The sequence below is a fragment of the Notolepis coatsorum genome (genome assembly GCF_963971535.1).
Source record: "Notolepis coatsorum genome assembly, chromosome: 1".
NCBI lineage: Eukaryota > Metazoa > Chordata > Actinopteri > Aulopiformes > Paralepididae > Notolepis > Notolepis coatsorum.
In genome coordinates, this window is record NC_140165.1 from 126,160,641 (window position 1) to 126,184,480 (window position 23,840).

Sequence of the window (23,840 nt, forward strand, 5' to 3'; positions counted from 1 at the left end):
AGTCTGACCACAAGATTGTTCTTTGCACCGGAATGGTGAGTTCACGTTGGATTAACGTGGCGAGTTGCGCTCCTGCTAGGGCTGCGCAGAGCTCTAGACGCGGGATAGATTGTTGCTTTCGTGGGGCTATTCTTGAGCGGGCCAGGATGAAGGCAGTATGTATTTCTCCTCCCTCCTCTCGGGCACGCAAGTAGGCCACCGAACCGTAGGCTACTTCGGAGGCGTCGCTGAAGACGTGCAGGTCCATCTGGCACGTCTCCGGCCTCACTGTGGGTGGGAAGTAGCTGCGGCGTATGTTGACACCTGGGAGTGAGCTGAGTTCCGTCTCCCACTCTCTCCATGTGGATGCAAGGTGTTCGGGTATGGGGTCGTCCCAGCCCTGGTCCTTGTCCCATAACGCTCTTACAATCATCTTTGCCCTGGTGGTGTAAGGTAGAATACATCCCAACGGGTCATATTGTCTGGCGAGTGTTCTGTATACACTCCGTCTGGTGGTCGGTAGTGCAGTCGACCTTCCCTGCTCCTTGGTCAGGGGTGTGTGTTTATAATGGAGCGAGTCTGTTTTGAAGCGCCAGACTAGTCCTAATGTCATTTCTTGGGCTTCTCCTGGGATGGTCGCCATCCAGGTCTCGCTGCTTGCTGCCTTGTCCTCGGGGGAGAGGCTGCGCAATACTTGCGGGTCGCTGCTGGCCCACTGCCTGAGATCAAAGCCGCCTTTGATCAGGGAGGCGCGGAGCTTGAGTAGAAGGGCCTCGGCTTCTTCTGGCGTCGAGACGCTTTGCAGACAGTTGTCCACGTAGAAACTATTTCCTACACTTTTTCGGACCTCTTCATCAGCTGCTGGGTCCTCTGCGACGTGTTTTTGCAGTGCAAACGTAGCACAGCATGGGCTGCATGTGGTTCCGAAAGGGAGGACTTCCCATTGATAGATGGCTGGTTGCTCATCCCCAATCCTCTCTCTCCATAGGAACCGCAGCAGGGGCTTGTCCTCCTCCACTAGTCTCACCTGCAGGAACATCCCTTTGATGTCGCCGCTGATGGCCACCTTGTCCTGGCGGAAACGTAGTAACACGCCTAGTAGGGAGGGGCCGAGTGTTGGGCCGGGCAAGAGCTCTTTATTCAGATTTTGTGATCCGATCTGGTAGCTGCAGTTGAACACAATACGATCCTTGCCGTTGTGGTGGACTTTGTGGTGCGGCACGTACCATGATTCGGTCGTCTGATCGGCCTCTTTAATGTCAATTTTCTTTATGTGTCCCGCTGGCGTGAATATTAAAGGCAACCAACTTGTGTTCGGCTTTTCTCTGATTGGCCGCGCCCCCCCGCCCCCACGCGCAGGCAAGCGCACGTCCCAAATGAAATCCAAGGAGCAAGCGAGCGGCAGCGCGGCAACCAACTTGTGTACTTGTTGGGGTACACCTCCTATCTATGTTGGGATTATGTTTGGTCATGACAAAACAATAAAAATCGCTACTGTTAGTAATGCTGCCACCACCCACTTCAATGACAGAGCTCTCATATTTGCGAATGCATAAACTATATCTTAAATTATGGCGATGTGTCTAATATGGCTGTCGCGAAGTCATTGATAAGCGACAGCCATATTAGACACATAGCCATAATTTAAGATATAGTTTATGCATTCGCAAAATATGAGAGCGCGCCGCTGTCATTGAAGGGCTTCCTACAACAGAGCACCGCCGCTGCTGCTGCTGCTGAAGCTGTATCAAGCCGGCGGCGGCGCACGGACGCCGGGGAAAAACCACCGCAGTGAGTGTCTAATATGGCTGTCGCGAAGTCATGCCTCTCCCTCTGAAAGCCCATCCACGCAGTGTATCATAGACTACCAGATTCACTCGTGTATAAACAAAGCCCATACAGTTATGAAATGCGCTGAACTAGAAAGCATAACGTTATTATGTTTCGCGTTCCATTGATTAACGTCATTACCTGCTGTGCTGTAGGAAGCAGAGGTACAGTAAGTTACAGTAGGTGTAGGTTACATGTTTAATCAAAGCCCATACCATTTTTTAGATGAATGATTGTGGATATAATATAGAAAACACATCATTATGATATTTGAAATATTATGAAAAATTGTATGGGCTTTGATTAAACATGTAACCTACACCTACTGTAACTTACTGTACCTCTGCTTCCTACAGCACAGCAGGTAATGACGTTAATCAATGGAACGCGAAACATAATAACGTTACGCTTACTAGTTCAGCGCATTTCATAACTGTATGGGCTTTGTTTATACACGAGTGAATCTGGTAGTCTATGATACACTGCGTGGATGGGCTTTCAGAGGGAGAGGCATGACTTCGCGACAGCCATATCAGACACTCACTGCGGTGGTTTTTCCCCGGCGTCCGTGCGCCGCCGCCGGCTTGATACAGCTTCAGCAGCAGCAGCAGCGGCGGTGCTCTGTTGTAGGAAGCCCTTCAATGACAGCGGCGCGCTCTCATATTTTGCGAATGCATAAACTATATCTTAAATTATGGCTATGTGTCTAATATGGCTGTCGCTTATCAATGACTTCGCGACAGCCATATAAGACACATCGCCATAATTTAAGATATAGTTTATGCATTCGCAAATATGAGAGCTCTGTCATTGAAGTGGGTGGTGGCAGCATTACTAACAGTAGCGATTTTTATTGTTTTGTCATGACCAAACATAATCCCAACATAGATAGGAGGTGTACTGTATGTCAAATGTCGGTCATATGGTGGAAGAGTTTAGTACAGTCACACAACAGAACACCGGCTGTAGTACAGTCACACAACAGAACACCGCTGGTTCGACCAGCGTTCTGCCGCGTCTCTCTTTGCGCGAGGGCGTGTGCTAGTGGATTGATTGATTGGCCGTGTGGCCAATCAGAGAAACGCTGAACGAAAAGCTGAACACAAGTTGGTTGCCTTTAATATTCACGCGTCCCGCTGTGATTAGCTTGTTAATCTCAGCGCGGTACACAGTCTCTTGAGCGGGGTCTCTGGCTAGGCGCCGCTCTGTGTTCAATAGATACCGCTCCGTCGCTTCTTTTGGGGCGTGGAAGGTAGGCATACCCTCTCGCCTCAGGAGTGGAGTTGCGTATCTCATCACTCCGTTGACTTTGACTCTCTTTGTCCCTTGCTCGAGGAGGGCTATAGCGTAAATGTCTTCCTTGGAACGAATGTCTTTCTTTTCGTTCTTAAAGGGCATTGTCTCTAGTGTCCATAGCCTCTCGACATGCTGTAGGAGGTTGGTGTCTTCTTCTGTCACTCTGGAGTGGAGGCAGCTAGTGGCTGCTGTTCGGTTAAGAGACTTAGCGAGGGGGCCTTGTAATGTCCATCCTAGGTGGGTCTCGACTGCTGCAGGACAACCTCTGGGCCCTGTGTGGACCCGGTCTATCGGGACTATGAGGTCTGCATGGTCGGAGCCTATCAGCAGGGTCGGGGTGGCACCGTCTATGAGCGGGATAGGTAGTTGACGCAGGTGCACATATTTATCCATCAGCTTGGCGATGGGGTAGGTGTACTGCGACAGGCCTATTGGGGCTGGTGAAAGCATTAGTAATCCTATACCGTCTCTCTGGCTGCCCGCTTGCTGCGATAGTGAAGGAGACATTCTCGCCCTTTATCGTCTTTAGATCTCTTCTTATTGTCCGAATCGTCATCTGGTTTTCACTCCCCCGCAGCCCCAGCTGGGCCGCAGCGGACGCGAGGAGAAGGGTCTTCTCTGACCCGTCGTCAAGGACGGCGTAAGTGTCCATGACCTTGTCTTGGTAACTCAGTGTTACGCGGACCACCTTTAAGAGCACCCGGGCGCCCCCGCTGCTGGCGGGGTCAATGTACATAACACTTGCCTTTGTGCTGCTTGAGGGTGCAGGCTTTCTTCTGTTACTGTCGTGTAGGACATCTAGGTGGGCTCCGTCACACCGACTACACCTCTTCTTTAAGCGGCACTCGGCTGCCATGTGACTGCGCGCACATCGGTAACAGCGTCGGTTGGACTTTATCCATTGACTCACCTCGTCGGCGGTCATCTTCTTGAACGTGTCACATTGTGACAACCAGTGTTCCTTTTCGCAGTACGGGCACACCATCTTCCACTTCTCTTTCATCGAGGGGGTACTGTGGTTCTTGCTGCTCGGTACTGATTCTGATTGGTGCATGACGGTCACCAATCTTCGGCCATCGTTTGCTCTCCTAGGTGCCTCTCTGGAGCTTGGGGTGCTCCGCATGAACGTATCCAACCGTAGGCTGTTGACTTCTCTCGCCAGGAAGTCGGCTAGGGCTAGGAGGGATGGCTCGGGACCGTTAGGATCACGGTGGTCTCTTTGCCGCCTGAAGCGCTCTTGTCGGGCGGGCGGAAGCTTCTCTAAAATCCTCTCGACATTAGAGTTCGCGTACAGTTCGTGCATACCCTTTTCTCTTTGCGCCCCCAGCATCCCTACCAGGGATTGTACCCTGATAGACAGGTCATCTAGTGAGCGATTGTCTGTGGCTGGGGGTAGGCGGTCAATATGCCTTATCTCTTGTATTACGTAGTCCCATATGCGTCCATATCTTTGGTTGAGTGCTGCTAGAGCCGCTGTGTATGGGGTAGTAGAGGTGGCATAGGCCAGCGCTATATTGTGCGCTCGGGGCACCTTGAGGTGCTTCAGTAGGATAGCATACTTGTACGGTTCGTCAGCTACATCGGACATCATTGTCTCTAAGCACATTCGTAGCTCCGTGTACTGTGCTCTGTTCTCGTGGGTGAAGTCCGGAAACGTCGGTGTGCCAATGTATGATGCCATGGATGGCTGGCACATCGGTGAGCGTTGGAAGAGAGGCCTCCTAGGCGAGTCTCCTCTTACGCCTCTTGGTGGGCTGGTACCTGCTGGGTACCATGGCCCGCGTATCCAGGTGCTATTCCTCGGGGCTGGTCGTGCGTCAAGCTCACCCGTGAATTGAGTCGGGGGTCTGTAGCGCAGAGCCGCGGGGGTAGAGCCTGGGCTGTACTGGACCTCCTGGTCCTGTGGAGTACTGTGCTGCTGTCGGGCTTGACTCTCCTCCTCTCCCTCTTCTTCTTCCTCTGGCAGGTCCTCTAGATCCTGTAGTCGTCTATTTAGCCTCTCCGCGGTGTAGACCGTTTCTTCCTTGTAGCTGGTCCTCGCGTGGACCGGTCGGGGAAGGAGTTCGGAGGGGGGTATAGGCTCTCTCTGGTGGTCGGGCTCAGGGTCGCTTGATCGGGTAGGGGAGGGTGCCCTTGACCCGTGTCTTGACGAGGCCCTGGAACCCCGTGCGGAGGGAGGGGGTGTTGCCCTGGCGATCAGCTGCTCCATTATCTGCGCTTGTAATCGGTCGCGCTCGGCTTCGCGCTTGGTGAGAGCGAGGTCGCGCTCCGCTTCTCTTTGGGCACCGGCAGCGGCGCGCTGGGCTTCGGCGGCGGCGCGCTCTGCTTCTCTTTGGGCACCGGCAGCGGCGCGCTGGGCTTCGGTGGCGGCGCGCTCTGCCTCGGCCCGGTCTCTTACCATATTCTCTTCCGCCTGAAGGCGTCTAATCTCTAGACGTATACGATCTTCGTCGCTCCGTTGCTGCGCTTGAAGGCGTTCTCTTTCCATGGAAGAATGTTCGCGCTCACTAAGCGTCTGTGCTTGGAGTCGATCGCGCTCTGTTGAGGCTGCTAGGCTGGCGAGGAATGCCTGTGCCAGCATCTTGTCCGCCTCGCTGGGGGAAGACGCTGGTTGAGGTGATCCGCTCCTGGCAGTACTCGTTGGAGATCTGTTCTCCTGTGGCGAGTCCTGGAGATCCATCTCCGGGGTGCTCTCCTCTTCTTGTAGCGGGTAGAGTTCCATCCCTGGCGAGCTGTCTTTATCCTGGAGCTCTCCGGGGACTACTTCTTCGGTCTTGGCGGGGGGTAAAGTCGTGTCAGGTCCCTCCTGGTCCCTACCGTGAGCTTGGTCAGTTACGTTAGAACCCACTAGGGCCTCTATTGGCGGGGTAGCCTGGGCGATAGGGTCGGACATAATTTTACTATCTACTTTTTCCGCGTTTACCGTCTGTAGAAGGCTAGGTAGTATATTGGCAACGTAATCCTCTAAGTACTGAGGTGTCTGCCGTCTACGCTGCGGGCGATCTACTTTAGGAGAACCGTTTTGTGGAGTGTTCATCATAGGCCATGTCAATATTAATACCACTATATTAATATTACACTAGTTACCCATCCGGCTCGAAGGACCAATTGTAACTGAGGGGTACAATTCCCTGACTGTATTGATAAGTATGGTATCATTAAACCACTACCGCTTTATGTACTTTAATTACTGGCCATACAGTACACGATATATGAATATGATGAACACTTCCCACAATGAAATCGGTTCCACACAAAGGTATAATCAAGTATTTAATGGAGCAAAGGGTACATAATATACTTTACATTATTCTTTGAATGCACTTGTAAGGCAAAGGAATGTGCGTAGGCAAATCAACAATGAATGTCCATTCTCTGGTTACGCAGGAGGTAATTATACAACCTGAATCTTAGGGAATTATATCTATGGTACACTAGTAATATAGCGGGAGATACTGGAAGGGGTTCCCCCTGGTTGTAAGCCAGCAGGGGTAGAAGATCTGTCGGTAGTAGAACGTCTGGTCAACGATGACTAAGGAGACTCCAGGTACAGGAGCCGGTGCAGTAGCCTCTTGATCCACAGACGAATACAGCTGTTCTCCGTAGACTGTAGCTCCACAGTGAAGAAAGCTAGTCGGCCTCAGGCTCTCTGAGGCGCCGACTCGACTTGACTCCTCGCGGGGTAAATCCAACACGTGCAGGCGTCGGCGATTATCCGCTCCATAAATCACAGGACCAAAGCAAATATATTCCAGCCGCAAAGGGCTATGTAGTCGTCGGGTAGATTAATCCAGTGTACATGTCCATACGGTTCTCGTCTAGGTCTCCTCGGGTGAAAGCGCCATGTGGTCAGCCCAGCCTGGATAAGAACTCTAGCTAATACGAGGAAGCGTTGGAGATGCTGGTCACTGTAGAACTTTAACCGCACGATACACTATACACAAATAGACTATTATTGACTTAATAGAAATATGTCGCACTCGACGGTATAGCGCCAAACTCTGACAATTCAGTTATTAATTCGCACACGGTCTCAATGCTCTATTCTGGGGCCAAACAGGCCATACTTCACCGCACGTTGTATCGTGGGTGAGGCTTCAACTTATTGGTAACTCACTAAAGGGCTAAGGGGCTTCTGTATTCACCTGCGCCGTATTTATACGCACGGTGAACAAACTAGTTCCAATCTCATTTCTGTCGCGTATCCCTGGGCAAGGCCGGGCATGTCCAGACACGTCTTGACGGTGACTTTGAACCTGACTCCGGAGGCCGGTCCCTGGCGCCGGTGGACCGCTGTCCAATAGGAGAATGAAATATTATGGTCTGGGCTAAAGGGATATTCCGTGTATATGTACAAGGAATATACAGGGGATATCAAACGATATACAAATACTATGCAATATATATCAATAAATAAATATATATATTCGGTTTAATCTGATCCTTTGTAACATTAACCAACTTCGAAAGAGAGCGACTTCGAAAGAGTGCCTAAACTTAACCAGTTGAAAACAAGGCGGACAGTAATACATTTGCAATTAATCAATCAATCAATCAATTTGCGCAATTTTTATTTTGTTCCACAATGACTCAGGACCCATCAATTACATCATCCAACATTGTTTAAGAAACTAACACATTCGCCGTGACAGAATCGTTTTTCATTTAGTCTTTATGACCCTATCACCATATCCTTTCGTAATGTTTACTGTCCGTCTTGTCCGCCATCTTGCTTTCACTTCTAAAAACTCGCATGGCGGAGTGATAGTAATGCGGTTGTGGGCGGGGGGTTATTACCAAGAGCGTGGGGTTATTACAAATACCCACGTGTAAGTTGACTGTTTCAGCCAATCAGAATCGAGAAATTTGCCTGCCGTTGTATAAAGGAAAGAGAGGCCAAGGAGACTAATCTCGAGTGAATCTGATCTTGATAATTAACCTCCCTTGATATTAACCTCAATAAAACAGACAGATAAGTCCCAATTCCTCTACTCCTGTCCCCATTTCATCTCCGACTCTGGCTTAGTGATCGGATACCTCTGTTCCACCAACCCACTTTACTGCACGACAGGCTGTAAAATAAAATAATAATAAATAAACAAAGACAGGTTCTCATTCCTTCACTCACCGTATGAATAACGACATGGAATGAAATATCACATTGTGATTATTCTGTGATTATTGAGATATTGCAATAATGATATAATTTGCAGTATCCTTAATAAAATAGTGTTTCTAGATGTGATGACAAATCTCAATGGATTATAAAGATCTAGTGTTTCCGGACTTCAGTGAAGCAGTCCGCCAGACTCAATCTCACGCTCTCTCAATAATTAGGTGTATACTGTAATTATAAAAAAATTCCCATATTGCAGTTTTCGTGATATGACATACTTTCATATTGCAGTATCAATATGAATTTTATATATTGTCTGACATGGTCTCTATCAAGAATAAATCAAGGTAAAGGTACACCGTACACATCTCTTACTCTGATGATCTATGTCAAGTCTACACCATACACATCTCTTACTCTGATCTTTGTCAAGACTACCATGTACAGTAGCACTTTATAATAACACCCTGTTATAATACATTTATAAGGTATTTGTAGACAATGAACTAATCATGAACAAACCATTTATATACATTCATAAATGATTATTAAATAATTTATAACTATATTTGTATACCATTTACAAAGTATTTATAACGCATTAGTGGATAATGAACTAATCATGAACAAACCATTTATTTTTATTTATTTTTTTGATCCACTTTTTCTCCCATTTTCTACATTTTCTCCCATCCCAATTTCGTATCATCCAATTCAACCCTCCCCTGTCACGAACGCTGTTTCTTGCCTCCCACAAGCCGGCTGCAATGTGGACTAAGTCATACATAGCACAAGTCCCCTCCGGTACTTGAGGTAACAGCAGTCGCATCTTTTCACCTGCGCAGCTCGATCTCTCAGTGGCGAGGAGTAACGCGTGGGAGGCTCACGCTGCCCCCGACACTTCCTGATTCTACTGCGCAGGCGCACCAACCGACCTGTAGGAGTCGCTGTCCACAACGCCCGATCCCCACCCATCAGTTTCCCACCCCCTAATACGGCCAATGTGTATTAGTATGAACGACCAGCTAAACTGAAAGCAATGTGGAGCGCTGGGCTCGAACAGGCAAGCCCAGCGTCTCTGCATTCGTGGTGAGCGCCTTGCCCACTACGCCACGTAGCCGCCCCATGAACAAACCATTTATATACATTCATAAATGATTATTAAATCATTTATAACTATATTTGTATAACATTTACAGATTAGTTCTACATTATTTATAACTCATTATCAACATTGTTTGTACTTGATTTGTTCATCATTAAATAATGTTGTTTAATGTGTAGTAACACATTTGTAGATGCTTTGAAAAATGGATATGAAAAAACTACTATACTGTATCCATTTATTTTTCATGTTAAACAAATGATTTGTTAAGACATTCATAAAACATCTATAAATCATTTGCAGATGCTATCGTGGGGGCCAATCTAAAGTGAAGCCTATTCATCATTAACAAGTGTCTAATACAGTTAATTATTTGTTTACTTTTTCATCACATGTTACAAATGTTGTAGGCAGCTTTCGGATACACCCTTCTTTGTGACATCAAACAGTGACAGAATTAGGACTAAAGATAAATGCAATTTTATTAACATATAAAATACATGTGCATGACATATAGTGTAACTGGGGGGGCACTAGGACCCAGGAGTACCCTGGCCAGGTATTGAATAGTATCTAGAGAGGAAGTCTCACGCGAGCGAGACTTGACGTCACGTGTGTTGCCGTCTGTTTGAATGGAAGCACGATACATAGGCGTGTTCGAGATGGATTTCGGTTCGCCTCGAAAGTAGACGAGAGTAGCCGAGTGCAGCCGGGGGAGGAGTCAGAACGTCGGACACTTCAGATTTCACGAGAGCCTCTCGTCTAGTCTCGCATGGCAGATACGCTTTCACGTCACCACACACACATTACACATACTGTCCAGCTCATTATAATGCGATGGCCATGTGCAAAATTAGATTAGATTCAAATGTACAGCACACCATATACTGATAGTGGAATATACTATTCATAAATCATATACCATAATGTATACCATCTTGTTGCGCGCTCCTGGCCACTGCAGTGGGCGCACACACAACACGCAACTTGAAGTTTATCATGATGATATGATGAATGAATGAATGAAAACTTTATTTGAAGAAGCTCTTGGTACCCAAACTCCTGTATCCAATAATAATAATAATAAATATATCTGATAGACGGGTAGACGGGACCCGTACTGTAATAAAGTCTTCAATCAATCAATCAATCAATCAATCAAACGTCTCATAACTTCCTCTTGTGGGCGTGGCTAGTGGTGACAACCAGGTGACAACTTTTCTGAGCCAATAGGCGCTTTGCGCAACGACAGCAAGTCGTTTCCCATCATGGATTTGCGTGGAGCAGCCGGGTGAGAGGTAATGTGGCGCCTCGCTCTGAAGGCTGTGCGTGGCTCGGTCCCGCGATATTTCCGCGCCTCGTCTCATCAGATTTTCAGAGCAAGTCGGACAACATTCTAACCGTCATGCAACGCGTTTGGCGAGGCCGTAGTAAAACCTGCGCAGATCTGCGTCTGCCTATCCCATCTCGAACATGCCTATTAGCAGAACCAAGTTATCCGTGCTGCTCCTGCCCCACGCTTTTAATAAGGTATGAGCAGGTTAAACACCTTTTTTTGTTGGTAAATCTATTCCATCATTTCCGACCTACAAACAACTCTTATATGTTGTGTAGACGTTCGTGTAGATGTGGTGGGCGCTAACGTTACATGTGTTCCTAATGTGTGCTCAGTGATGATGACACGACACAAATAATTATTACTCTTGTGTGTCGTGTCGTCATCACATACATACTGATGAGCACTGAGCACACATTAGGAACACATGTAACGTTAGCGGCCACCACATCTGGACACTTTCGCTGCCATGACTGCGTATCAAACCCACCTTGTTGAGCATCTGCAACGACATAAACACACGGAGATGAGCAGTGATTGTTTCTGAATCGTTAACCATATGAGAAACGGGTAAATATTTACAAAATCTAAGTGATTTTCCAACCTCGGGGTTGATCTCCATCGAGTTGGTTAGAACTAGAGCTCAGCTCGGTGAAGGCTGGCTGTTCGCGCGTCACTCGGGGGGCCGTGCTTCAGCGGCCAATCAGAGGAACCCGGAAACCGAACAGCGCTGTAGAAGGCATAGACGCGTGCCGGACGCATTTCCCAGATGCACAGAGATCACCAGAGATCCATTTCCGGTTGTAACTCACCGATCATCCACCAGGCGGCAGTATTGAAGAGTTGCAGAGTTGTGCAGGCTCCCACTGTATCAGCCGAGGCTGGGTGAGGGAATTATGAATACCATGGCGAAAAAATTAAATATGATATCAATAACGTCGTACGCCGTGGTTTGGCAGAATTAGCATGACCTTGAAACACGTTGTACGACGTTATTGGCGCCCAATGTGTTAAGGAACCGTTTTTTATTTAATTTCCTGGTGAAAAATGATTAATTATGATCAGAAAGGCTGGTCAGCAAATTGTAGGTTTTAGCAATTCTGTCAGCTTTGTTTGTGAATAATAATTCTTCCTAAGGTTTAACCTAAAATATGTTTCTGACAACATTTTTAGTGGTAAGTTTGATAATAATAATAATAATAATAATAATAATAATAATAATAATAATAATAATAATAATAATAATAATAATAATAATAATAATAATAATAATAATATTGCTAGTGAGTCATATTTGACCTGGGCCCTATTCCCCGTACCTGGTTCAACTAAGTCGATCAAGAGTCCCATTATCCAGATTCAATTAACCCGATGTTTGAAGCCGGGATTTTCCTGTTCCTCGAACGCTGATTCAGTCTCGTTACCTCGAACCAGACTTGAGACTCTGGATAATTGCGCGCGGCCGCTTCAGTTGAAAAGACAGCAGGTGTCGATAGCAGAAATCCTGATCTTCTAACGGCATTGATTGATTGATTGTTTTAAAACTTTATTAACAGATTGCAGGCGGCTCAATAGCCTCGCCGACAAGTTAAATGCATAATCTATAGGCTAATTTTAAATCCCTCATTACCCCAATCAATCAGATTATATTTCTTTAAACGTTCCTGCTGGCAGTAGGTTTATGGATTGAATAATCAAATGAGATCTTGCTAGCGAAAATAATTAGTTCAACTGTTTCAGAATAAGGATACGGCTCTCTTATCCATTGATTGATGTATGGTGGATGTTTTACTTATCTGCACTGTGGTGTGACAGTTTGTCCTTTTGCCTTTCACGCAGACGACCCGCGTTCGAATCCCCCTACTTCTAGTCTTTTTCTTCTTTTTGCAATGTAAATACATCAATTTGGTGCACGTTGAGAGCTATATAAAGAATGACATCCTCAATGCATGTAGATTTATAATATTTTAACTTAAAACTAGGCTACTTTTGCGTATAATCATTAATATTATATTCCAAAAAAACTATATTGGAAACGCGGGGTTTTGAACTCGGGTCGCCCGGTTGACAGGCGAGAGCACTAGCCGTTGCACCACTGTGCTAGACGGGATATATTCATTGTGTATCCATCAATGGACAATAAACCCGTGTTTCGAATATTTTTCTTTTGAATTAAGTTTTATCTCTTTATTCTCAAATGCATTAATGTGACGTCAACGGCTCATTCAATTTCTCAAATCCGTCAAACAGCGCATCTCATCAGACATTTTAATCCCAGTTACAATATCACACAAAAACCACAATCCACGCATAGACACTTCAATTTTATGCTTGAATGAAACACAATCCGGGCGCTCCGTTAAGCAAATCTACAGCGGAGAATATATGAAACTAATCAGAGCCAAACGGCCGATAGGTTTCATTCATTAAAAATATCCCAGCGGGATTCACATTTGCAATGCGCCGTTATTAAAATAACCACATTACATTTACATTTACATTTAGTCATTTAGCTGACGCTTTTATCCAAAGCGACTTACAAGTTCTGTGCGACAAGACAGCAAGAAGGGTATAACTCTATCAGCTGAGTAACAATGTTCATCAAAGTGTTGCGTGTTACAGTGTAGGTTAGTTTATTAGGACAAGTGCATGACAGTAAGGTTAGTCGGGGTTAGATCTTTTTTTTTTTTTTTTTTATCATCATTTCAGATAATGGTTGAAGAAGTGAGTCTTTAGTCGACGGCGAAAGATTGGACGGGATTCGGCTGTCCTAACTGGGATGGGTAGTTCATTCCACCATTGTGGGGCAAGGACTGAGAATAGGCGGCTTCTCTTTGATGACCCTCCGGGAGCTTGGATAGGAGTAGATCTGAGGCGGCCAGAAGATGCAGAGCGTAGGGGTCTTGAGGGTGTGTAGTTAGAGACCATTGACCGGAGGTAGGCGGGAGCGGTTCCCTTTGCCGCACGGTATGCTAGGTCGAGGGCCTTGAAGCGGATACGTGCAGCAATGGGGAGCCAGCGTGCAGCGTGTATGGACTCCGAGCGCCGTATATGACGTGCATTATTTTATTTAGGACAAAGTAAATCTATAGGCTCAATATGATTTATTATCAGCATTTAGTTCTATTATTATACATTTCAAAAGCCCCCTCTAGGAAAACGAAGCACAAAAACATAATTCAGAATGGTATAATGGGATCTAGACTGTGAGAAATATTTCAGGGAGCGAGCTGGCATTTCTTTGCGGGGGCGTGGCCATGGTTCATCCAGCTAACTGAACTAAACCCTGCTCCCGACCAGGCTCAAACTTTTTGATCTGTTGTCATGGTGATTTAGACAATCGAGCGTCGGGGAATGGAAGGTCTGGCTTAAGTCAGGCTATGCTGGAAATTATCCGGCTAACTCAGTTAGCCAGGTACGGGGAACGGGGCCCTGCAATGCCTAGTTTGACAGTTTGATCTCAACGTCAGGTTTCCTATATAAACACCAGATTGTTTTGGTGCTACTCTAGTGACATCAAGTGGCTGAAACTACTTAGTAGGCATATGTCTATGGAAGCAAATGAGTGACAGAAGTATTTGAATTTGATCAGACACCGAATTTATAGCATTGAAAATAATTACTTTGAAAACATGTATCTGAATTTTTTCAGACACTGAATTTATAGCATTGAAAATAATTACTTTGAAAATCATGTATCTGAATTTTTTGCTCCGAATTTACCTATGTGAAATAAAAATTCAGTGTTTAAAATTCAATGTAAAAAATTCGAATGCATAATAAAATTCGATGTAAAAAATTTGATGCATAATTGCGGTGTATAAAATTCAATGTAAAAAATTCGATGCATAATTGCGGTGTATAGAATTCGATGTAAAAAACCATCATCCGGGCTACCTAGACAGGATAAGCAATCGCGCCTGGATGCAATCGAACTGACTTCTGGCCTATCACTGCACGGCTTTGTCAGTCATGTGATCACACCAACCCGGGAGAAAGATGGTAGTATATATACATACGGTGGGGAGAAAATATATACATGCGGTGGGGAGGAGACTGTACATTAGGAGGAGGTGGGTGGGAGAGAAATATACATATGGTGGGGAGAGAATATATACATACGGTGGGGAGGAGACTGTACATTAGGAGGGGGTGGGTGGGTGGGAGAGAAATATACATATGGTGGGGAGAGAATATATACATACGGTGGGGAGGAGACTGTACATTAGGAGGGGGTGGGTGGGAGAGAAATATACATATGGTGGGGAGAGAATATATACATACGGTGGGGAGGAGACTGTACATTAGGAGGGGGTGGGTGGGAGAGAAATATACATATGGTGGGGAGAGAATATATACATACGGTGGGGAGGAGACTGTAAAAAAAATTCAGATACATGATTTTCAAAGTAATTATTTTCAATGCTATAAATTCGGTGTCTGAAAAAATTCAGATACATGTTTTCAAAGTAATTATTTTCAATGCTATAAATTCGGTGTCTGATCAAATTCAAATACTTCTGTCACTCATTTGCTTCCATATTATGTCCTCCATGGAAAATTCAATTGTATGTTCATAATAAAACATTGACTATTAAATTAAATTAAAACAATTCTCCTCAATTTTACTCAGACAAATCTCAAAAGAAAAAGTGCTCCAGGTTATTGTATCAAAACATTACGATGTTTCATTCATTTTCGATACATACATAAACAAAACAGCCAATACTTATTGTGTAACCAGGTTTATGGCATCTGTGGTGCCTCAGGCCTGACCAGTTGAAGAGAGTCCCGTCCCAGTGACTTTGAATTGACATCCTAGTGTGATGACCCATTCTGTGTGCACTGTTTACTGGACTAATCCAGGCTAAATTGATCTTAGTAGCTCCTGGAGAGGTTTTAGTCGAAGAGCCACAATGGTAGGTCTATTTTACAAGCTAATGTTGTTAGCAACGCAAGCGCATGGAGAGACCCCCAGTCTTCTATATAATTATATGGGCGAGACACAGCAGATGTGAGCAGGCGCAGGAGTGGGAAGGGAAGCAGGACTGACTTGTCACTAAAACTTCAATACATTTTCTGGCTTCGCAGATTGCGAGCTTCGTGTATTCTTCACTCACGGTGAAGAACTTCCACACAGACGACATGTTGTGTAAATTTGAACGGCACAGAATAGGATATACTGAGACTGCTTGGCCGGTCATTGCTAAACAAGCACGCCGGCCACAATCGATCGGTGCGCCTCTACTCCACACCGTACATATTTCTTGCTCCGATCTATGCAATGCACAATGGAGTAAAAAGGAATACTCTGGTCCTTGTCAATATAAGGAAACAACGACTTATTTATTCATACAGAGCTTCTACAGTAAACACTGCCTGGAAAGTGGGGTTTTGATAATTCACTAGTACACAGCAGTAGACTGATGTCACAGGCTCTGTTATACAATTAGATCACTTAACTGCAGACATTCATGGGAAGACATTTGTGTCCTCCTCTGCGATGAAACAGACTGCCATAATCACATTAACGCCAAATGTGATTTGTTATTTACGTTAGTGGCCTACACACCCACCACTCAGTCAGCAGCAGTTTCTGTGGCATCTCACAATCATGCTGGTCATACAACCACACACACACACACACACCTGCACACATATGTATAGACAAATACAGTACACATGCAAAGATACGCACACGCACACACACCCTGCACACATATGTATAGACAAATACAGTACACATGCAAAGATACGCACACGCACACACACCCTGCACACATATGTACAGACAAATACAGTACAAGACTAAACAAGCATGCACACACAGACACACACACACCTGCACATACATGTACATATACAGACAAATACATGTGCAAAGACACGCACGCACATACGCATGCACATACACACACACACACACACACACACCTGCACATACATGTACATGTACAGACAAATACATGTGCAAAGACACGCACGCACATACGCACACACACACACACACAAACTAACACTGTCATCCTCTCCACACACACACACACACACACACACACACACACACACACACACACACACACACACACACACACACACACACACACACACACACACACACACACACACACACACACATACATACATACATATGGGCTCACATGCACAGATTTATTTAACTCTGCCTATAACCTGGGGCTACTGGCCGTTGAGAAGCTGTACTAATCATATTACACACTGGTTAATTGGCATTGATGAATTCAACAGAGACACACATGCGACCATGGTCACTTCCGATCTCAGCCCAGCGAGCGAGCAAAATGGGAACGACAGGAGAAAATAGAGAGAAAAGGAGGTGGAAAGAAAACAGTAGGGGGGGTTGAAGAGTTCACCGTCCTTGGAAACCACTGGGCCCAAGTTTCCAGTGGTGCCGACACTGGGGGAGAAGATTAGGACAAAGCCTGACTAACGTATCTTACCACACATTCCCCTCAAGCTCTACTGTTTGCATCATCCAATTTTCTTAAGCCTCTTTGCTCCTGACGCAGCAGCGCTCCCATGATAAGTCAGAATCTCCCCCTAACAAAAAGCACGTCTATCTATCCCGCCGGACAAAGAAAATGCACGACTGTGTGTGCATGTAAGATACTATACGTTATCCATAAGGATCTTTCCAGAGTTAGAAAACACCAAACACAACAAGCTAGTGATCCTCATTCAGGAGAATGTGATGAAAGCTGCTCTCACCCTCTCCGCAGGGACTGCCCAGGACGTTCCAGTTGTGGGGTATATCGAGGTTGGCCATGGCCAGGGCCACGTGGCGGTCCATAGCCCAGTGAGAGCTCTCCTGGCCCAGGTTGAAGAGGCTGCTCAGCTCCCTATGATCCCTGGAGCTCAGTCGGTGACCGTGGGTCACAAGGTGCTCTGCCAGGTCCTGAGAGTAAAGCAGTCAGGAATATGATGGTATCTGGGATTACTGGTGAATAGATGGGTAACTGTTCACACATGAGGGCCGTAGATACATTAGAACAGTGGTTCTCAAACTGTGGTATGCGTACCACTGGTGGTACTGCTGGTGGTACTTAAAAAATTAAATTAAAAAAAATAAAAGATTTGTGCAGTCAGGCCACTGAACTTAGAAGCAGGCCAGGCCGTGTGTATTCTTTTACCAACGGAGTTGCAGTTCCGCATTCGGGTTCCACTATCTGATTGGCCACTGACGTTTCTCTCTGCACCAATCGCGTTACCCCTATTTCTGCCTCTAACAGCCTGCTAGCTAGCTAACGCCTAGTTCTGTGTCGTTATGGCTTGCTCAGCACCTGTCTGCATATATCTCGCTTCAGCGTATATATACACTGAATAAAAACTTCCACCATGTACCTTTACATGCCAGCATTCATCTGACCACACCCCCATCTGCTTACCTTCATAAGCAGGGGTGGGGCCACACACTCATCTCCTTCTCAAATTTCATCCACAAGCGAGTGCCTGCTATATGCTCACTTGACGTGGAGAAAAATATTTAGTCTGAGGAAAGGAAAACAGAAGAACAAGGAGATACGTTGACATCACATCTTTATTTTCTCTCTCACTATTTTCGAGAAAATACGGCAATATTGTCTTCGTTACTGGAGTGTCTGGATCATTCCGACCTTCAACGGCTTTTTCGTATTAGGAGCTCACGCCGCTGACATGCTTCCCAGCTACAGTTCTCCTTGCTGCGGCTGGATGGGGTTACCCTCCGGCAACACAGCTGGACTGTAGGACGCACCGACTGTTGTGAGAAGCGGTTGTTTCCAGGTTGGGTACGTACTGTTTTGCTTGCAAGCTCTGGTTGTTGTTGATGCTGTGGGGGTTAGCTAACAATTTACGAAACGCCGACTCCAGGCTAGGGTCCTCTGCTCGGCTTAAACGGCGGTCGGAGGATCTTGGTCTGACGCCCATGATGGTTGATCTAGTGGGCCGCGACTAGATCCTGGTGATCCCAGGATTCTCGAGCGGATGCTTCTCTGTCCCGTGCAGGCCCCATCTTTCATATACAAATTAAAGTATACCCTAACGAGGAAATGTGGGCATAGGATCTTCTTTATCGGGAGTTCCATGCTCAAAGGGCCCCGCTGTATGTCTGGATCACCATTGACAACTGTGTTCTGACATTCTTTTTCTTTTCCCTGTTAGGGGAGGGACTGGGACAGCGGCCTGTCTGAAGTGTGGCTTGTTATGTCATTGTGTACAGTTCAGGTGATAGCTGCTTAGCTTGCATGCTAGTTTGTGGACTACTGTGTTAGCCAGTCAGCTGTTAGCTGCGCAGTTGTTAGCTGCGGCGTTAGCTCGCTGTGTTTACCAGGCTAGTAATCGTTAGCTTGTTGCTATCAGCCGAACGGCTGTTAGCTTAATGCTACACTGTTGAACGTTTTCTGTGACTATAACATGCCTTAAACACTCTGACTACGACGTCATCTTTGACAGAGGATGTTAGTCGAACCTACCGGGAGCCCTGCCAGCGAGGACTGCGTCAACATGGAGAACCGTAGCGGCTGGGTGGCGCAGCGACGCTGCCCTCGTCGTCAACACAGGAATGCTGTGTTCAACGTCGGTGCCCCGTTAGCCAGATTGCAGTTCGCTTGGCCTGCACTCAGGGTAGGAAGGTCCCGACCGGACCTTAAACACTTCTTCTTTCCTTCCCTTCTAAATGTTTTGTAATAACGATGTTTTCCAAAACGGGTGTTGCTGCAATACATTGAGGATACGACGCGTGTTGTGTGTGAATTGTCTTGTCACTGGTATAGCTTCTCTCTCCATAGAAATCGGGTTGTTGTTTTACATGTGTAAAAATGATCTGGTTAGTTGTGTTGAGAACATGTGTGTTCCTGTACCGTGAACTCACAACTAAGGGGGTTAATTAACCTATAAAGCTATGCTTAGTGACATATGAGTGAAGAATGAATTCTTTTCTCAGCCTGTAATGACAATGAACAGTGTGTTCACATATTAACAGGGTTACCTGTTCAACTTGGCCGTATCAAGGGTAAGGTAGGAGGGGTGATCCCCCCGGTTTCCCTGGGGCTTCCCCACCCTCCTCTCAGACATGTTGTTTACAATATATTGTGTCACTGTGTTTGTGGGGATACGATGTAACCCTTAGCTTAATTGCTGGGGTTGTGTTAACCGCTTGAGAAACTATATTTTCCTAAAGAAAAGATTGTTTGGTCGCTTATCGTGTGTGCTTAGCAAGGCCTGTGGCCGATACATAATCGAGGATTCTGTATTCTCTCGTTATGAAAAACGGCGTTCCTCTGTAGCAAAAGTGTACTTTGCCATTTTTTGTTGTGATAAAGGGTTGTGTGTGTCTTGTGATCTACAACTGGGTTAGGTTTGGCCACAGAAGCACATGTGTAAGTCTGGTACCAGGGCTCTTAAAGGGGCCCTCTCTATTCTGTGTTTTTTCCTTAGTAAAAATCAGATAGCAGGTTAGCACATGAGCTGTGTGAAGCTGTTAGACACTTCATGTAGCTGACTATGACTGTGTCATGCTCTTTTTTGTCATTACATCGTATCATGGGTGTGGGGTCGTAAAGGGGTGAACTGGTAATCATTTCCTCCCCTTTTTGATTGGTCAGGGGTTAAAACCTCCTGTCCTTCAAGGTTCCTGTCACGTTGCTGTTCGGCACGTTACAGGGTAAGAGGGGGGGGGGGGGGGGGGAGTTTCCTGGTCCCACACCCTGGAAGATTGGGCGTGTGCACAGCAGAAATTCCCCCGCCATAGAGTACGTCACTGTGCGCGTCTCTGTTGGTAAGACTTCCGTGAGTTGTTCAGGTCCATGTGATGGATCTGTTTCAGGGAGTTGTCAGAGCTCCTCCTCACGAAGCTCCTCCTTGGGCCTTCTGTGAGTTAGGACTCTCCTTCCCTGTGAGGGAGCCTCCTCAGAGTTCAGAGCCTCCTCCTCAGATTGTCATGGTGAGTAGAACTTCAGAAAGGAGTTCTGCTCTATTGTGTGTGTATTCGATTCAATTCGATTATTGAGTGTGTATTGGTTCAGTGCCTCCTCCTCGGAGAGCCCTAACCCAAATATTACATAGCTCAATGTTGCAATATATTCTTTTCAATCTATACAGCTCGCGTGGGAAGTCTCTCTGGGGATTTCCGTCTCCTCCCTATGGCGAGGATGGTGGGATGTAAAAATGTAAACAATTTTTACCCTCAGCTGCGTCACGTGGGATTCATGTCAGTCTGTGTTTCTTTCTTTTTTGAATAAAAAGAAGAATGTACATGAAGCACGACGGCTCCGTGTCGTTCTCCCGACCCAGGCGACTTGGAGGAACAATGTTTGGTGTCTTGCTAGACTATCCATTGATGTGTTTGGGTCTTCCTTCCGTTCGTTCCCGGGTGGCATGCGGGTTGTGCGTGTGTGTAGTTGTGGGGTCAAGCCACGGCCTGCTCACCCTGTGCGGTGAGTTGCTTGAGTGCCTCTTCGCACAGTCGGATCCGTCGCCCTCCCGTGAACCTCCAATAGGGGGGGTATCCTCCATTAGGGAGGGTCGGCGGGGCTCGGTCCTCCCCGGTCTGATGGTTGTGGGGGGCCTCAGCGGGGTACATTTGTCGGGCTATGGCTCCGCTCAGCCCCTGTTATGCAGACAGGTGCTGAGCAAGCCATAACGACACAGAACGAAGGGTTATGTATATAACCCAGTTCTGTGAGTTATGGTGCGCTCAGCACCTGGACGCCGCTGCGGCCCTTGATTTTTCATTGTGGTGAAATTTGTTGGGAAGGAGATGAGTGTGTGGCCCCACCCCTGCTTATGAAGGTAAGCGGATGGGGGTGTGGTCAGATGAATGCTGGCATGTAAAGGTACATGGTGGAAGTTTTTATTCAGTGTATATACGCTGAAGCGAGATATATGCAGACAGGTGCTGAGCGCACCATAACTCACAGAACTGGGTTATATACATAACCCTTTGTTCTATCACGTTCAAGTTCAAGTTCCTTTTATTGCCACACGGCCAGGCCGGTGGAATTCGAGCATGGTGCAGGTGGTAGCTGCGACAATACACCACAGTCCACAAAGACATAAGAAGACACATGGAACATAACATAACATAAACATAACATAACATAACAGCAGGGGGTAAAATTAGGAGGAGTTGGAGTTAAGTAGTTGTATGGCCTTGGGGAAGAAACTGTTGTTGAACCTAACCGTGCGACTGCCCAGTGACCTGAACCTCCTACCAGAGGGGAGGTGTTGGAAGAGGTGATGAGATTTTGGATGCCCTTATGATGATCCTGTCTAGTCTATCACTGGTTAAGCTTGGCGACTCTTTCGAAGTTGGTTAAGGTTAGAGTTTGGAATCAGGGCTGGTGGTCTATCTCCCTGCTCTAAGACAAACTCTAACCTTAACCAACTTCGAAAGAGTCGCCAAGCTTAACCAGTGATAGAACTAGGCGTCACACGATTGACGCTGAGAGAAACGTCAGTGGCCAATCAGATCGCGGAAAACTGCAACTCTGTTGGTAAAAGACTACACGCGGCCAGGCCAGTGTTTCTAGATGCGGTGACGCGATAGTTAGATAACCTAAGTGGGGAACAACCAGGAGATCACTGTGACAGAGAGTAATGCAGTCTAAACAGTCATAAATATTTTATTCAACTTCAGCCCTGATCATAACCATTTTTATTTTTAGATTTTTTGTAATGTCAGATAAAAAATGAAATACTCCCACTTTTCTGAAAAGAGTTGTTGTTAAATCTGACATTACAATCTTTTTTTTAAATCCATCAAAATCTGTGTTGTTGCTAATCATTGACACATGCCTAGCCTGTAATAATCCCCCCCAGAACTATTTACTTTGCATTTGATATATTGAAAATATTTTAACAATAATTTGTGATGCCATTACACAAACTGGCATTTAAAGGGTTACAATTCAATACAATGTATTGAATATGTGTTTTCTTTTTTTTCACAATAATTTGTGATGCCCATCACAAACACTGGAATTTAAAGGGTCAAATTTCAAAAATTCCTGCACCAGAATGCAGGAAATTTAAGTCTTTGTAACAAAATAATTCCTGGTGGGGGACCCCCACTTAGAAAGTGGCATGACTGGGGCTATATTTCACACTATATTTCCCAGCCTGAATTATTTCCCCAGTCCGGCCCTGCTTATGTGAGTTGTCAATGGACAACAACATGCTGTGTGTGTGTGTGTGTGAGAGAGAGAGAGAATGAAGGACAATTGCTTGCTGTGAGAGAGAGAGAGAGAGAGAGAGAGAGAGAGAGAGAGAGAGAGAGAGAGAGAGAGAGAGAGAGAGAGAGAGAGAGAGAATTAAGTACATTTGCTGAAATACAGTTGTTCTTAATTTTCTCACTTGCTATGTGAGAATGTTAGTTATTATGTTCTCAATGCCCCTTGCATTGTATGAGTTGTGTGGAAGAGTTTGCTAGTTCTAGTGCTACCCCTTTGTACATTGTGGCTGTGTCTGACAAAAGTTAACAATAAATAATGGTATTAGGAATACATTTGCCTCCTGCGTGAACTGTGCATAGCTGAATAGACTGTATTTTAACGTCGGTCATATGGTGGTACTTGGAGAGCCAGCTACGTTCTCAGGTGGTACTTGGTGTAAAAAGTTTGAGAACCACTGGATTAGAAACTAATTTATCCAAACCTCAGAGTTCCCCACTAACAAGGTTCTACTTTGTGTGTGTGTGTGTGTGTGTGTGTGTGTGTGCGTGCGTGCGTGCGTGCGTGCGTGCGTGCGTGCGTGCGTGCGTGCGTGCGTGCGTGCGTGCGTGTGTGTGTGTGTGTGTGTGTGTGTGTGTGTGCGTGCGTGCGTGTACCTCTATTGGGTTCTCTATTGAAGAGAGTTCATCTGACCGGTGAATTATGGATTCTGCACAACAAGTGAATGCAGAATAAACAAAGCCCTGGACGTTTGGAACGAGTCGTCTACTAACCCCATGCAAATACATGTTGTAAATCTAATCTGTCTGTGTGTATACTGTGTGTATATACTGTATATATATAATAATTGGTCGGCTGATTTAATAGAAAATATATTCTTTTAAAAGGTACTTAACGTGATGCAGAGAAAAAAAAGCTTGGGGTCATTTAGAAATGATGTCATCACAGTTTGTCCAGCAGAGTGCTCCCACTCCATTGTTTACATAATACTCA

General features: G+C 45.9%; 1 protein-coding gene across 1 annotated transcript in view; it reads right to left on the reverse strand.

Moving 5' to 3' along the window:
- The window catches only part of LOC311222696 (rho guanine nucleotide exchange factor 28-like), a gene marked incomplete at its 5' end in the record, with an annotated part of 166,148 nt that overhangs the window by 118,025 nt on the left and 24,283 nt on the right, over positions 1-23,840 (reverse strand). The window contains 1 exon segment of the mRNA XM_084307303.1: positions 17,410-17,596. Coding sequence (XP_084163429.1) covers positions 17,410-17,596 — 187 coding nt within the window.